We start from the raw sequence: 17,481 nt of genomic DNA, 5'->3' as shown, positions 1-17,481 counted from the left end.
TCTTGGTCTTTTATTTGGTGACTTTAATTAATTTACAATTATTTTAAAGCTATGTGAATACTTATTACTGCCATCTTTTCTCAAATTGTGCATTAACTATATGTCAGGGGTCTTTTTCATGAACAGGTCTTTTTTTTTTTTTAATTTACATCCAAATTAGTTAGCATATAGTGAACAATGATTTCAGGAGTAGATTCCTTAATGCTTCTTACCCATTTATCCCATCACCCCTCCCACACCCCCTCCAGTAACCCTCTGCTTGTTCTCCATATTTATAAGTCTCTTATATTTTGTCCCTTTCCCTGTTTTTATATTTTTTTTCCCTTCCCTTATGTTCATCTGTTTTGTCTCTTAAAGTCCTCATATGAGTGAAGTCATGATTTTTGTCTTCTTCTGACTAATTTCACTTAGCATAATACCCTCTAGTTCCATCCACATAGTTGCAAATGGCAAGATTTCATTCTTTTTTATTGCCGAGTAATACTCCATTGTCTATATATAACACATCTTCTTTATCCATTCATCCATCGATGGACATTTGGGCTCTTTCCAAACTTTGGCTATTGTTGATAGTGCTGCTATAAACATTGGGGTGCATGTGCCCCTTCGAAACAGCACACCTGTATCCCATGGATAAACACCTAGTAGTGCAATTGGTGGGTCATAGGGTAGTTCTATTTGTAGTTTTTTGAGGAACCTCCATACTGTTTTCCAGAGTGGCTGTACCAGCTTGCATTCCCAATGAACAGGTCTTTCCACTGAACAGAACAGATTCTGTTTCAGTATTAAAAATGTATGCATTCTTAAAAAAAATTTTTTTTAAAAAGGGGGCGCCTGGGTGGCTCAGTTGGTTGAGCAGCCGACTTCGGCTCAGGTCATGATTTCGCGGTCCGTGAGTTCGAGCCCCGCGTCGGGCTCTGTGCTGACAGCTCAGAGCCTGGAGCCTGTTTCAGATTCTGTGTCTCCCTCTCTCTGACCCTCCCCCGTTCATGCTCTGTCTCTCTCTCTCTCAAAAATAAATAAACATTAAAAATTTTTTTAAATGTATGCATTCTTTTTAAATTTTATGATATGTCCCTTAATATAAAAGACCTATACTTATGACATTTATTTTTACTAAACATGAGTATAAATGACCGTCCATATATTCCAGTACTCAGTTTAGAAAATGATACCTAAGGAAACAAAACCATGGTGGGTGCTGCCTTTATACCCCCCTTCATGACATCTTCTTCCCACCCACTCAAAGTTAATAACTTTTAAAAATATGATATTTATTCTCCTTGCACGTAACTATATTTTTGCTACATATATATGTATCCCTAAATTATGTATAGTAATGTTATGCATGTTTTAAATTCAATACAAATGGTACCATCTGTATGTACCTTTTGCAACTTACTTTATTTTGCATCCAACATTATATGTGAGATTTATCCAGGTTGATACATATATTTATATTCATTGTTCTGTAGTGTATTGTACATATCCATTATATGAATAAACCACAATTAGTTTATCTAAGGTATAGATTATCAATAGATAGATAGATAGATAGATAGATAAAGAGATAATAACGTATGTGAGTTTCAGAAGCAGTAGACTGGAACCAAAACAAAATGAACATTATTTTTTTTAATGCTTATTTATTTTTTGATAGAGAGAGTGAGAGGGGGAAGAGGGGCAGACAGAGAGGGAGAGAGAATCCCAAGCAGGCTCCATACTGTCAGCGCAGAGCTCGATGTGGGGCTCAAACCCATGACCCATGAAATCATGACCTGAGCCGAAACCAAGAGCCGACCGCCCAACTGACTGAGCCACTCAGGTGCCCCAAAGTGAACATTCTTACAATGATTTTAAGGAGATGAAATGCAAATGAACTCATAAAAATAAATGGATAAAATTGCTAAGTTGGACATTAAGCGAATTGACATAAAATCTCAATAAGAGGAAAAACAAGCCATGGTACTAAAAACAGTTCCATCAACTGATGACCCCTGTATTAGTCTGCTCTGGTAGTCATTACAAAATAACACAGATTAAATAGCTTAACAACAGAAATATATTTTCTCTCAGTTCTGGATGCTGGAAGTGCCAGATGAAAATCCCATCAGCATTGATGTGTAGTGAAATCTCACTTTTATCTTACACATGGCTGTCCACCAGCTGTGTCCCCACCTGGCCACTTCTCTGTGTGTACATGGAGAGGGAAAGAGAAAGATCTCAGCTGTCTCTCTGTTTTTCTTTTAAAATTTTTTAAATGTTTGTTTATTTTTGAGACAGAGAGAGAGACAGAGTGTGAGTGGATGATGGGAAGAGAGAAAGGGAGACACAGAATCTGAAGCAGGCTCCAGACTCTGAGCTGTCAGCTCGAACCCACAAACCGTGAGATCATGACCTGGGCTGAAGTCAGACATCCAACCGACTGAGCCACCCAGGCGCCCCTATCTCTCTCTGGTTTTATAAGGCCTCCAGTCCTATCAGATCAGGACCCTACCTTTATGACCTCACTTAATCTTAACTGCTCCCTAAAGGCCCTATCTTCCAATACAGTCACATTGGGGGTTAGAGCTTCAGCATATGGATTGTGGAGGTACGTGTTCACTCTCTAATACTCCCAAATCTTATATCCCATTTAGCTTTGCCACAACATTATTATAAAGCAACCTCAAAATCTTAGTGGTTTACAAAAGCAAATATTTATTTTTCTTGGTCATGGGCAGGTAGTAGGGATGAGTGTGATCTCAGCTGGTGTTGGTTGCGTGTGAATCTAGACTGCAGGTCAGGTTTAGGTCCACAGGCTTCATTTTGGAGTCCAGGCTAAAAGGGCAAAGGACACCTAAGCATGTACTTTTCAGGGTGATGCCAGTACCACAAGAGCACAAAACCCAACCACATAAACATGTTTCAAACCTCTGCTTGTACCACATCTACCAACATCCCATCAGCCAAATCAAGTTACTAGGCTAAGCCCAAAATCAAGGGTCAGGGATGTCCATTTCACCTACATTGTGGCCATGGTGAGAATAAACACACACACACACACACACACACACACACTACCATGGGAGTGATAGTTCAACAGGCACAGCGTAGATTCTCAAGCTCCGAGTGTTTGGCATGAGTCTTAATGACACTAGAAGACATTGTTTTGCTATGATGGCCCATGTGGGTTTTGCATAGTAAAGACTGATGCTGCAGCCACACCATCCATAAGCTAAAAGTCTTTTGTCTCTTCATGTTGTGCTTTGATTCCTCACCCACTCCTTACAGCGCTTCGTAAAGTTCTGAGCCAGTGCACCCTGCTTTTGTTTGGAGAGTTCACATTGGTCACACTCTTTCACTCTGTGAGCTCTGAGTCCATTGAGAAGTATGGTGGGAATTCAATGCAGTATTGGCTTTATTATGGTGAAGTTGCCTTGGATCCCAGACTGAAATGGTTTCTCATCTGTTTCCCCTCCTGATATGACTCCCTAGTCATAGGTATTACTCCTAGAGAGCACCCTGCCTGTCTGCTCTGTTTACAGCGTGGGGAGGAAGCAAAGCTGGTCAGATTAATACAGAGGAGGAGAAACATAGAGCAAGAAGGGTGCTCAAACTAAAGACACAGGCCTTGTGGAGGCAGGAGGCAGAGTCACTGATAACTGGTGGCCACTGCGGAAGTCTCCAGGCTTTTGAAGGAGTCACTCTCTAGGTGACCAAATTCACTGAAGATGAAGGCCCTTGGACAGTTTGGCTTGAAGAAAATCAGTCCCAGAGGGGACCTGGTAGTTGACCATGAACATAAAAAAGAAGACATAACTCCATTACTTCTCTCATTCATTCAATAAATAAATATTTGAGTCCTACCTTGTGCCAGGCATACTGTTCTGTGTATTGGCAATTCAGCAATTAACAAAATAGCCATATCCTTGTCCGTGTGGTACTGACATGGTTTATGGAATGGGGTACAAACATTAAATAAAAAATGTAGATAATATATACTCTGACAGAAGGTAATAAATGGTAAAGACAGAGAAAAAAGGGAGGGAAGAGGGTTAGGGTGTGTTGGCAAGGTGAGGTACAATTTCAGAAAGGATGGCCAGGGTAGGTGATATTTGAATAAAGATCTGGAGGAAATGGGGCCATGGGGTTAGAGCATTGTGCAACAGGTGAGGCAAGTGCAAACACTTGAGGGGGTAGGTGCCAGGGTTGAGGAATAGTAAGGCCAGTGTGTGAGAGGAAATACAAGATGAGGCCAGACAGGTCATGGGGCTGGTGGTGAGAGGAGGGAGGGAAGATCAGTGTGGACCTTGGAAGTCCCCACAATGATCCAGGTGCTTATTCCATGAAGTGGGGAGTCAGTGGAATACTTTGTGCATAATGAAGACATTTGGGTGATTTACCTTTACAGCGCCAGTTGGGCAACAGTGTGGAATATAGACTGAATGGGAACAAGGGTCATATTCTGTGTGCTCCTGAGAAATCATTAGAGTCAGTGGATATAAGGGGGTGACTTTACCAACTAAAGAACCTCACCTAATTGACTATCCACCAGTGAAACTGGGTGCTCAGTCACCTTGGGAGTCAGCAGCACGTAACTGACAGTCCCAGTAGATGTGAGGGTTGTTGACGCTGGGAAATTCCTACATCAAATAAGGCATTAAACTCTGACATCCCAGATTCCTTCCACTAATGAGCATCTCTGGTGCCACAGCATGTATCACCCTAATCTCCCCCAGTTAGAATATAGGCTCCATGAATATAAGGAGTTTTGTCCCTTCTGTTCATTGATCTATCCTGGTGCCTTAAATAGTGTCCAGTAAATAACAGCCACTCAATTAGCATTTGTAAATGTTTGAATGTCCCTATTAAACATATTGCAGGTTTTTAGGGGTGCCTGAGTGGCTTAGTCAGACATCTGACTTTGGCTCAGGTCATGGTCTCCTGGTTTGTGGGTTCGAGCCCCATGTTGGGCTCTGTGCTGACAGTGCAGAGCCTGCTTGATATCCTTTCTCTCTCCCTCTCTCTCTGCCCTTCCCCTACTCATGCTTCCTCTCTCTCAAAATAAATAAATAAACTTAAAAAAAATATTGCAGGTTTTTGAGCATCATACTTTTGTTCTCAGCACCTCAGAGAATAAGAATAGTTGGTTGGATGGCACCTGATGAATTTTCCAGGCCTGCCAGTCAGTGTGGTTGCATTTCAGACTCTGAGCCATTGTTTCTAAAGGGCTTTGCAGGCGATAGGGTGTATGAAGGGTGCTTATGGGGAGGGACGGCAGGGATGGGCAGTGGCAAAGCTGAGTCAAGGGGAAGTACACAGAGAACCTCTGGTGCTAGGGATCTCTGAACATGAAGGTGGATTGTCTTGGAGATGTCTCGAGTTCTTGTTCCATTAAAGGTGTTTCCTTAAAATCTAAAGATACAGGATACAGAAGACCTATCCCATCCCAAGCATGTTGCCTTTGCTTCGTGGTCAGCCTAGTCAACAAAGTGTTCACAGGTCTTTAGGCTTTCCTTGGAAAAACACCATAAATAGCAGTAGGGACGCCTGTTAAGTGTATTTAAAACCTCTTTTTTTTTTTTTCTCATCTTAATGAAGTTCACCAGTGACAGTATTTTTTCAAACAAAGAGTTCTGTGTGGGCACAAGCATTATTATGCGTCCCCAGACACCCACCCAGCAGCTATGCCACTTCCCCCTGAGGTTTAACAGGATCGCCAACATCAAAAGGTAGGCTGACGGGGCTCACCTTTGCCACCAGATAAGCCAGTGAGACCTGCTGTTACATTTATTGAACAATCAATACAACGAGATACACAGTAGGTCTTTGCAATGATTTTATTTCATAGTTAGCTTTAGTTTACTTCAGTGTATGTGCTGCCGAAGCGAGCATAGCTTTAGTTTATTTCAAACTAAAGAGAATGTTTTTAATTAAGCATGCATTTATATGTGTCTTCCATGCTCTGTATCCGATGAGTTGCTTTCATTACAAATTAAAAGTAGACTTTGCTTCATGATGACCTGGAAAAAAACAATAACAGAATTTTGTAACTTTATTGTGAAAATATTGAAATCTATTATCTCATTTACTCTTATATTAATACTAGCTAGTAGATATTGTTGCCTTTGATTCACAAATAGGGAAATTGAAGCTCAAAGAATGTGTGACCCATGGTCATATAGCTAATAGAAGGCAAATAATTCTTGACTCCAAATGTATGTTCTGAATTCATATGTAAATATACCAAAAGTATGTCCCTACCTTTCAAACTCAAACGATAGAATATTCATAATTATAACTTCATGGGACAGACATTTAAATAGATTTGTATTTTCTAGAAGATTATCCCAGTATCACAGGGAGATACTGGGAAAATGGAGGAAAATGAACCTAAATTTTAGGAGTTTCAGCTACTGGAACTCCCTCTTCTCTTTCCAGACACTGGTTGGGCACATTGCCCTGTGGATTTTTCTACTACATGAGCTTAGGGAGGGTTAAAGTGTGGACTGCATCCCTGCAATACCCAGTTTTCCAGCCTCCCATCTGACAGTACAAGGGCAGTCACCTTCCTGGAGTTGTTTACTGCTTAAGTCCAAGGTCCCTGCGGCGCCTGTTGTAGACTTTGAAGCCCATAGAGGTAGGTAGCAAGTTGGTGTTTGCCACGCTTCCGGCTTTGCTCAGCAGGCCTCCCAGCCAGTGGGCCACACAGGTGGCAGAGTTGCAGGTTCTCTTCTGGACAGTGACTCTGATTAGCAAGGTGGAAAAAGAAGAGAAGACCTGTTAGAGACTGGAACAGATACCTGCCACATAGAACCATCATCGTAAAATTACTGCTCTGAGAGGCACCAGTTAACCTTGTGTCTTTCCTCAATCACAATTATCACTGCAGAAATACACAGGCTCTTGGGGAAAATGCCATGATCACTCCCACAGACATTCCCAGGGGTGTCAGAAAACCCAAGGTGGCTCCAGGTGAGTGACCATGGAACACAGAGCTGTAACAGCCTGTCTTTCCTGTATAAATAAACTACAAATCAAGAAAGGCTTATGAGACACAGAGAATCATGGCCCCAAACTGATCCTAACACGAGGATTGTCTGGAAGTCACATCCCACTCAAAGGCATCAAATATCCCTTGTTAGAAATACAAAAATTCCCCGACTTACCTGGAAGAAAAGGTGATTTTACAGCGTTGGGTCCCCGAGGTGCTTACCTGTTCTTTACTGCTCCTGTTCTTCCTACTTGAGGTTGGTCCAAGGACTAGCTACTCCACCCTGCACCCAGCTACCACAGGGCTGAGGCTACTTCTAAGCACAGGTCCCTGAATCTGGGAAGCCTGTGGTGTGGGCCAGAGCAATAACCACCACCGCTCAGGTCTTTTGAGAAATATACTTTTATTCCCCATCGGCAAACACATTCACAAGCAGGACTGAGAAGCCGTGCTGTGATTCCTCAGGGGAAGCACAGGGCTGCCCCCCATCTCTTCCTGCGTGATTCTCTTCTGGCCTGTTCCTCTTGCTCTCCTCCCATCTGAGGTTCCAGACATCCACTGCCATAAAGAAAGCCACCGATACCAGCAACCCGAGAGGACCACACGTATCACGATATAGGAAGGAAGGAAGAAAGGACATTAGAAAAGAGAGGGAGGGGTTTAATAGGCATCCTGGGTCATGCCATCGTGAGGGCCGTGGTCTCTGTCCAAGCTGCTGGCCATGACCCTTTTCTTGCCGGGTGCTCCGACCCCAATTGCAGTCTGAGGGAACGTGTGAAACTTGTTGAGGTCCTGTGTGTATGTGCCCAGCACACAGGTGCTCAGATTACTGCACCGCTTAGCTCGGAAGCTGTCCAGGCTGCAGGGAAAAGACATGCCAGGTGGTACCATGCACCAGGTCTGCCCCTGTGGCGATTGCCCAGAAGGTTAGACCAGGGAGGGGGCACTTTGAGTGGGGGCAGGAGGGGCAGGCAGGAGGGCAGCTCACACATCCTCCATTAGGAGAACTCCGAGGTTTGCTGAGCCAAGGCAGCGTGGGGCAGGGTTGCAGCTGGGAAGGGGTGCCCTTTCCTAGCCTTCCGCATGCCGCTCAGTCCTTCTTGCTCTGCAGAGAGGTCCTTAGGGTAGATGCAGGTGCAGCACATGCCAGGCAGTGCCAGGGCCGGGCCAGGGGCTGGTGTGAGCTCCAGGCTCAGGGGACACGGGGAGGTGGGGCTGGGGAAGGGTGTCTGGCCCCATGACAACATGCACGTCTCCACAGATCCTACACATCTCAAGCCCCCAGACCTACCTCAGGTACTGGTCTACCTGACCCCACCCTCTGCAAGGCCTTTGGCTTCACCTTGCAAATGTGCAATGAAGGCTCCATGTGGATATGAGAGAATGTCAAGTACAGGTTTACAAAGAGAAACCAATTTCTAAAATCTCCTGGGATCTGTGGGGTCCATCTGCTGGCCTCACACTTACCAGTCCTAACTCCTCCAATGCTGGGAAATCTCCTCATTGCTTTCAGACCAGTTTCCGGAGGGAGGGATTTCATACCTTCCCCAACTGCTTTCAGAAATGGATCTTTTTACATGTGGTCTAACCATAGTCTCTGTGTGGGACCTCTGTTTTCAGTGGTGCATGAGAATAGCTGGGCCCCAGGCCGAGGAGAGCCATGGCAGTGTGCTGACCTCCTGTCCAGCCGTGTTCCGTCTTACCTCTTAGGATATGCCTTCCTTGGCAGGACAGGAGGGAGGGGATGCCCTGAGCCAAGTGGAGTGGGGATCCTCACCTGGAGCCCTCGGTCTCCTGCTCCTGCTGCAGTTCACTGGCCTTCCTCTGCACAAAGTCCTTCACCATTGCAGCCAGCAGGAGGCGCAGTTCCTCCTCATTGAGCATAGCAGCGTCCTGAGGACTCTCCAGAGCAGACCTGGGGAGGGGAAGAAAACACAATAGAAGCTCTGGGTCGCTGCCTGTCTCTCCCAAGATAAGCAGCCAGGCTTCCTAGTAAAAGCACCAGAAGCATTCTGTGAGATCAATGAGTTATCTGAAATTTATAATAAAGAATATTGTATATCAGTGCTGTTTTTCAATTATGTGCTACACACCTTATATCAGAAAATATACACTCCCCTTTGCCCGGCTCACCAGTAGGTAAACTTTTAGCACACCACAATTTTGAGAATGGAATTGTCTGATCCCAGGAGGAGTGACCTCCAGGCAGGGCTGGCTTACCTGAATGGTGCTGCCTGGAGCATGCCCACCTGGTACAGGGCCAAGATGCCAAGAATCAGGAGAGGAGAGAACTTCCAGAAGCCCATGGCGCTTCTCTGCAAGGGAAAAATAATGTCATTTTCTGTGCCAGTTTGAAGTTCTATGAGCCCAAGAACCTGGACTCTGGTCCTGCTTCTTTCTACCTGTAACTCCCTGGCATGGTGGCTTCAGGCTGGTAATGCCATTCCTTTCCCCAGTGTTTCCTCACTGGGGAAGTGGACTGTGGGAAGATCCAGTGAGAATGAAGCAAGCTATCCTAGCAGGACAACTGGGGAAAGAGGACTCAGTCCATAGCCCCCTCCCCACCACCTCACACACTACATTACCTGCTGGCCAGGTCTCCATTGAAGACAATCCTGGGACAATCTCCTGTTTCCTACCCAGAGCTGTACTCCCTGTGTAAGGCTTTTGATCATATCTGGCCATGGTGGGGGCGGGGGGGGGGGAGTTAGCTAAAAAGGGAGTATCTGTCCCATTGGAATCTTAGGGAAACTGAAGAAACAAATACTACTGCTCACCTGCTCTGCACTCTAGTAGAGAATCCCCTGCAAGAACCAAGTTTAGCAGAGTCTCCTGGAAACCAGGAAAAAAGCTCCCAGGACTCACTACTGGGGCTTTCCTTCCCGGGCTGCCGGCCCCTAGTCATTGCACCTATTTGCCACCCACTGGCGCTGGTCCAGGTTCCGAACCGATTTCCCAGGGACCACTAGGCACAAGACATGATCCCGTGAGCACCCTTGTGTCCTACTGTGTGCACAGTGCCTGCGGAGCTCCAGCGTCCTGAGCGCAAGTGTAGCAAGAGACAGCGCGACTGATGGAAAGATTAGAGCGGGAAGTCTCCGAACTGAGACAGCTCAGTGTACCTGGGGTTTGAATAGCGGAGTAACAGATTTTGTGACGAAGAGACCCAGACAGAAGTGCCCAGAGACTCAAAGATGGGCAGGAAGAGCGGATACAAGAACAACTAATGCAGAAGAGGGAGAGAAGAAGAGGGAGAGAAAGAATCATACAGTGAAGGCAGGAATCTCGGGGCTCACCTGGCAGCAGGCAGCAGGTGGCTTGGAGCCCAGGCGGTGGCAGCTGCGGTAGCGTTGGCGTCGGGCGATGGCGCTGTGGAAGTGTCAGGGACACTTGAGCAGAGCAGTGGCTCGGCTGCCTCCCAGCACCAGCAGCTGCTCTTATTCCCGCCGCTCTGGGTCTGGGTGGGGGGGGGGGGGGTCCAAGAGTCTGAGCAACCAATGAGGGAAAAGATCACGTACCCCAGATGGATTGTGTCACCCATTTGCGTCTAGAACCTAGAACATTCAGCGGGACCATCCCACTTGTATTTGCATTGAGGTCATTGATGCAAGTGGAGGGAGGGAGAGGGATGGGACCAAGAAGGAACATCCTTATAAAGTGAGCAGGAAGTTGAGGGCAGTTTGATGTCATGGTAAATTTCACCGGTGCAGTTCCGCTGCACAGGTTTTGAACATGTGCCCCACTCCGTCCCTAGCTTGCTTTCTTACGGGGCAAGATCCAGGAAGCAGGGAATCCTGGCTCCTCAAGTCTGACCCAAGACCTCCCCACCCCCAACCCCTGTCCAGTGGAGGCTTGGAGGGTTGACAACGTGCATCAGTGTTGATTCTGGGCTGGAATTACTCTGAGGGGCAGAGTTCCCGGGAAGTCAGAGATAGAAGTGATAGCAAGAACTTTGTCAGAACTCAATTCCATCTGTGCCAATTCCATGCTGTAGAATCAAGGGCAGGTAACTTCTTAGCACCTCAACGTACTCACCTTTGAAATGGGGACCATAGTCCCATTTTGACAGTGTGGTGTCCTTAGTAACCATGTACCTGTCCCATAACAAGGTAGAGATTTAGAAGAACACTCAGGCCCAAATGGGGGATTCTGTGAAATCGCGATCGGTTTTCCTTCTTCCCACCCTATGTGGCTTCCTGGACTCCTGCTGAGTGGTCTGTCACGTGCGTAGGAGTGGAGAGCCCCGCTGTGCCTCAGCATAAGTGTGTAAGGCACCAATGCTTCCCAAGCCACCAAACAAACATCCAGCCCTTCCCTCTTCCTATCCACTATCCATCACCCCAGGTCCTCAGCCTGCTGGAGCCATTTGCTCAGCTGCCCCTTGCTTCCGGCTGCTGTTTGCCAAGTTGTCCCAATGGCGTGCAGTCCCAGCCCTGCGCCCACATCCCCCGCACTTCAGTCCTCCTCTAGAGAGCAGAGAATGCTTGCAGGTACTGAAGAGTCCCTGCGGACACTAACACTCACATTCAAAGCTTTCACACACACAAACTCACTTCTGTCTCCAAATCATGTGCCCACTCCCCAGAGCTCAGGCAGGCACAGGGGTCTGACACACGGGACACCCTGTGGGTTCTCTCTGAATCGCAGCCCAGCCTGCCTCTGAGTCTCTCCCCCATAGGATCGCGTGCACACATGGCATGATGCTGATCTGCTCTCATCAAATGCACTCACTCTCATTTTTCAAAAAAAAAAATATTTATTTTGGGGAGAGCACAAGCAGGGAAGGGACAGAGAGATGGGGAAAGAGGATTCGAGGCGGGACAGAGAGATGGGGACAGAGGATTGGAGGCGGGCTATGTGCTAACAGGCTGACAGCATTGAGCCCAATGCAGTGCTCGAACTCACAAATCGGGAGATTGTGACCTGAGCAAGAGTCGGATGCTCGACAGACTGAGCCGCCCTGTGCCACCGCACTAACTCCCAATTTTAAGCGTGCTCTCTAACATGCAATTATTCAGCACCAGATCCTCTCCGGGACCTATCCCAACTGGAGGGTTTTAGGACCTCTCCACCTGATCTTTCACTCCTCTCCCGCCTGGAGGTCCAAGGTCCTGACTTGCTGCCCTCCGCACAGAGAGTGCTTTGAAAGCGGCTTCTCACTGTTCCGAGGATCTCCGGGTGTGAGCGAGCAGCGCGTCCAAGCCTCAGCCTCTACACACTTTCCCAGCGCGGCAAGCATAACCGTGGCGGCAAGTCTGGTATTCCAGCCACAGTGGGTGGGGACTGCATCACAGGCTGTGGCGGGCAGGCAGAGACCCCAGTTAGGTGGTTTTCCCAGGCAGAGCAGAAATCCTGCCTGGGTACGTCCTATGTGATCCAGGCAACGTACCCGGGCAACGGTGCATCCCTATCCTCAGTCCCCAGAAGCCTTTGCGTTTCATAGAACACACCTGCCTTTTGCCACGTCTCTTTCCCTTCCACTTTTGTGCCTCTGTGTTGGGGACACCTAACTTCCAAGATGCTCAATTCAGCATTCCTCGCTCTTAACTCCTGGTGCTGCCCCCAACGTGAAGGAGTAAGTTCGGAGCTACAAAACTGTTCTCTGAGTCCACCCCTGATTTACCAAGTAAATTCAAGGAAATTTAGACCTTCGTGTGTACAGATTGCTAGCTTATGTCCAGCTATCCCTAAATCCTCTCCCAACTTAAGGCTAATATATAAATCGCTAAGGAAGGGGCACCTGAGTGGCTCAGTTGGTTACTTGCAGGGACTCTTGGTTTCGGCTCAGGTCAGGATCTCACGGTTCCTGAGTTGGAGCCCTGCATCGGGCTGTGTGCTGACACTGCCAAGACTGCTAGGGATTATCTCACATTGTATCTCTCTCTGCCCCTCCCCCGTTCTCTCTCTCTCTCTCCACCCCCCCTCAAAATAAAGAACTTTAAAAAATAAATCACCAAGGAAAATACTGATTTTAAAATAGCAATTTGACTGTTTTGCTCTTGATTGATTTTGTAATCTTATTTTGTAACTTGGTGTGAAAGGACCCACGTGTGGGCTCTGTCTGCATCGGGACTCTAGTCCCTGTCTTTGGCCTCATAGCCACGACCTCAGCTGGGGGAACGGTAGCAATGTCTCCTCCCTGCTGTCAGTTCCTGAGTACACAGGCTCTTGGCTGGACACTGAGCCCAGCACCAGGTCCCACAAGATCATCTCCCACAAAGCCCTGAACACTGCTGCCTGGAAGCCTGGGTGAACAAACCACGGAAGTGCATTCTCCAAGAAGTTTAGAAGATCAACAGCCAACAACTTCCTGATCATCTTCTGAGCCAGTTCCAGCCCCCTTCACACAATCAGGGGACCCCTACAGCCATCACCGCCATGGTGGAAGGTATCTGCCAGTACAACTAAGACTACAGGTGCCTCACAGGTACCTCAATCAGATCCCTGAAAAGACCTTGTCCATGAGCATAGCGGATGCCTTCACCATAGGGGCACCTCCGACACAGGACACAGTAAGACCCCCTACACACCCCTCTCAAGAAGGACCATGGCACCCCTAGTACCCGCATTGTAGGTAGTCTGCGGGCTGTGCCCCAAGCGATCCGACCGATGCCCTCGTGGACGACAGACTGAGGACAGTCAGTTGGTATTTCTGGGTCCTGTGTGTCACCAATTTTGGATGGGGCCGGAATCCCCACTAACTTTCGTCCTGTCCTGCCTTGTTAGCTGAGCTGGGAATTTTCAGCGAGTCAGGGATAACCTCAGTCCCGCTGACTATCCTCTCATTCTCCTTGCACGAAATAATTTAAAGAGAGAAAATAAATCCAAAACCATTTTCTACTGAGCTACATGCCTGATTATCAAGTGAAAGCAAGGAACAAGTTCAGACCTTTCTGTGTGCAGATGGCTTAAACTGAGACAGGAAATCCTTGAAACTTCTCTGGGCTTCTTATGGGACCGCCTGCACACACAGCCTGACAACGATCTGCTCTCATCATACCTGCACTAACTCTCAATTTTAAGCGCACTCCCGAAACACAGTTATGCAGCACCTCAACCCTCTCCAGGACCCAACCCACCTGGAGGGCTTTAGGACCCCTCCACCTGATCTTTCTACTCCAAGCTTGCCGGGAAGGTCGGAGGTTCAGACTTGCTGCCCTCAGCAGGTGGATTGCCTAGAAAGAAGCTGTGCATTGTTGCCAGAATCTCCCAGTCTAAGAGCAGAGTGTGTGATTCTCAGGCTCTACACACTCTCCAGCACCGCTGCAGGTGCGTCGGCAGCCTCGGGCTGCAAATACCCCGCCCATAAGGCGGGCTGTGAATGTGGTTGGTGGGCCTGCATCACGGGGCTGTGCTTGCAGGCAGAGACCCCAGCCAGGCAGAAACCGCTCCGAGTGTGCCGTGAGTGACCAGAACAACAGTGCACCCCCACCCTCGGTCCCCAAAAGCCTCAGTGTTTTAGACACGTCTGCCTTGTGCCCCATCTCTTCCTCTCCCAGGTTGGTGGCCTCTGTGCTCAGGGACACCCTGCTTCCAAGATGTCTTTAATTCAGAGTGCCTCCTTTTTAACTCTTGGCGCGGCACTGCCATGAGGGAACAAAAGCTTGGGGCTGGAGAACTCTGTGCAGGTTATGCTGGCAAGGCTGCAGGGGAACCCGGGAATGGTCAATAGGATGCAAGTGTGCTTAGGCACAGAGTAAAGATTGGTGAGCAGAGCAAGGGACAGGGCTCAGGATGGTGGATCCCAGGCTCAGTGAGTGCATGCCAGAGGCTACACAGACAACCACTGCTGACTCAGTCTAGGACCTTGGCTCAGCAGTTGAGGTTGAGCTTTCCACCTGGAGGTGCGGGGCCAAACTGGTGAAGGCGGCAAGCAGATACTGGATGGCAGGAGAGTTGGACTCTGCCACTTGAGGCAGTCATAGGGGACTTCTCTCAGGTGCCACATACTTTGACAGAAATGATTTCCACTCCAAGTCTTGAAGTGTCTAAATAAGAACCCTATGAAATCATTTGTAAATATGTACGTCCGTGGACTGTGTTTTGCTGATGAGAGAACCAGCCATAACTTCCTCCAGTGCAGTGGTGACGAATGGCTAAGAGATGACTACTGTAGTGGCCAACTTCATGGCTACCTCACTTTGCAGGCTCAGGACTTTCCCTCTGGCTGCCATGTGTGCCCTGAGCCCTCAAAGCTAATGTTCATTCCTCACTCGGAAATCTTTCGTGGTTACAAACCACAGGCCGGTAGTGTGTGACAAGAATCAGGGTCTGTACCCAGAAGGTGCTAGAGTGGCTTCCAGCCATTTCAAGTTTTACTTTAAAGGTCAGTCTGTCTGCAAATAGATGAATTTAACAGAGTAGAGAGCCCAGAAATAAACCCACGATTATAGGGTTAATTAATCTATGACAAAGGAGGCAAGTATATGCAATGGGAAAAAATCGTCTCTTCAACAAAAGGTTTTGGGAAAACTGGACAGCTGCATGCAGAAGAATGATCCTGGAGCACTTTCTTACACCATACACAAAAATAAACTCAAAATGGAATAAAGACCTACATGTGAGACCTGAAAGCATAAAAATTCTTCAAGGGAGCACAGGTAGTAGTTTCTCTGACATCAGCCATAGAAACAGTTTTCTAGATATGACTCCTCAGGCAAGGGAAACCAAAACAAAAACAAACTATTAGGACTACATCAAAGGAAAAAGCTCTGCACAGTGAAGGAAACAATCCACAAAACTAAGACAACCTAGTAAATGGGAGAAGATATTTGCAGATGGTACATCCATTAAAGGATTAGTATCCAAAATATAGAAAGAACTTATACAGCTCACCACCAAAAAGCAAAGAATGCAATTAAAAAATGAGCCAAAGACATGAAAAGAGAGGTCTCCAAAGAAGACATACACATGACAAACAGGCACATGAAAAGATGCCCAACATCACTAATCACCAGTGAAATACAAATCAAAACCACACTGAGATACCACCTCACACCTGTCATTATGGCTAAAATCACAAACCCAAGAAACAAGAGATTTGTTAGTGATATTGTCGCAAAAAAGGAACCCTCATGCTCTGTTGGTGGGAATGCAAAATGTCACTGTGGAAAACAGTATGGAGGGTCCTCAAAACATCCAAAAATATAATTACCTTATGATCGAGTAATTCCCCTACTCAGTATTTATCCAAGGAATGCGAAGCATTAATTTGAAAAGACAAGTTCACCCCTGTTTATTGCAGCATTATTACAATAGCCAAATATAGAGGCAACCCAGTGTCCACTGATAGATGAATGGATAAAGAAGATGTGGTATAGGGGCACCTGGGTGGCTCAGTTGGTTGAGCGTCCGACTTTGGCTCAGGTCATGATCTCGCAGTTCATGGGTTCGAGCCCCACATTGGGCTGTGTGCTGACAGCTCAGAGCCTGGAGCCTGACTCAGATTTTGTGTCTCCCTCTCTCTCTGCCCCTCCCCTGCTCATGTTTTTTCTTTTTCAGTCTCTCAAAAATAAATAAATGTTAAAAAAGAGTTTAAAAAAAAAGATGTGGTATATAGATACAGTGGAATATGACTCAGCCATAAAAAAGAATGAAATCTTGCCATTTACAACATGAATGGATCTAGATGGTATAATGCTAAATGGAAAAAAATCCTTCAGAGAAAGATAAATACCATACACTTTCACTCATGTGTGTAATTTAAGAATCAAAGCAAACAAAGAAAAAGGGGCAAACCAAAACATAGACTCTAAAATATAGAGAACAAACTCGTGCTTGCCAGAGGGGAGGTGGGTGGAGAGATGAGTGAATAGGTTCTTACTGTGATGAGTAATGAATAGAGTTGTTGAATCACGATAGATAGATAGATAGATAGATAGATAGATAGATAGATATATGTATATGTATATCCCTGAAACTAATATGTAATATGTAAACTGTATGTTAATTATACTAGAATTTTAAAAATAATACAGTTGGTTTAAAATAAAATAAAATAGGGGCGCCTGGGTGGCGCAGTCGGTTAAGCGTCCAACTTCAGCCAGGTCACGATCTCGCGGTCCAGGAGTTCGAGCCCCGCGTCAGGCTCTGGGCTGATGGCTCAGAGCCTGGAGCCTGTTTCCGATTCTGTGTCTCCCTCTCTCTCTGCCCCTCCCCCATTCATGCTCTGTCTCTCTCTGTCCCAAAAATAAATAAACGTTGAAAAAAAAAATTAAAAAAAAAATAAAATAAAATAAAATAAAATAGCCATTTGTCCATTTGACCTTTGATATCATGATCTTATTTCATAGCTTTATACCTGGAAATCAGGGTACATTAGAAACAATCTAGTTTGGAAAAACAATTTTACAGCAAGCTGATAAACTCTACCTGTAACATTTATTTCCACTCTTCTGAATCAGATTCCTGCACTTTGTTATTTAAAGTGTTTTAAAAGATCATTTATCAGGGTGTGCCAGAGTCTTGTACCTGGTTGAAAATTCTTATGTGAGTTTTCATGCATT

At 46.5% G+C, this 17,481-nt stretch overlaps 1 protein-coding gene across 2 annotated transcripts; it reads right to left on the bottom strand.

Annotated features, from left to right (window-relative positions):
- Positions 1 to 6,564: 6,564 nt before the first annotated feature.
- LOC124504567 (calcitonin receptor-stimulating peptide 1-like) lies at positions 6,565 to 9,282 on the bottom strand. 2 transcript variants are annotated; one of them, XM_047070003.1, is made up of 3 exons: positions 9,197 to 9,282; positions 8,754 to 8,891; positions 6,565 to 6,730 (listed from the first exon to the last, which is right to left on the bottom strand). In XM_047070003.1, the coding sequence occupies exons 1-3, from the start codon at positions 9,280 to 9,282 to the stop codon at positions 6,565 to 6,567; spliced, it is 390 nt and encodes a 129-aa protein (XP_046925959.1). The 2 variants fall into 2 exon arrangements, with proteins under 2 accessions (XP_046925959.1, XP_046925958.1); XM_047070002.1 differs by lacking the exon at positions 6,565 to 6,730 and adding an exon at positions 7,637 to 7,835.
- Positions 9,283 to 17,481: the final 8,199 nt, after the last annotated feature.

Source organism: Lynx rufus, unplaced genomic scaffold, assembly GCF_022079265.1.
Source record: "Lynx rufus isolate CCGP_SWC_20201006 ecotype Redwood Valley unplaced genomic scaffold, mLynRuf1.p SCAF_9, whole genome shotgun sequence".
NCBI lineage: Eukaryota > Metazoa > Chordata > Mammalia > Carnivora > Felidae > Lynx > Lynx rufus.
Note: the sequence above shows the minus strand (reverse complement) of the source record. Positions and strands in the feature narration are given on the sequence as shown.

Coding starts and splice junctions, on each gene's coding strand:
- LOC124504567 (XM_047070002.1), bottom strand. CDS start 9,282: ATGGGCTTCTGGAAGTTCTCTCCTCTCCTGATTCTTGGCATCTTGGCC. Junction 8,892..9,196: donor CTCCAGGCAGCACCATTCAG/GTAAGCCAGCCC, acceptor TCCCCTCCCCAG/GTCTGCTCTGGAGAGTCCTC. Junction 7,836..8,753: donor CAGGAGACCGAGGGCTCCAG/GTGAGGATCCCC, acceptor TTTTCCCTGCAG/CCTGGACAGCTTCCGAGCTA.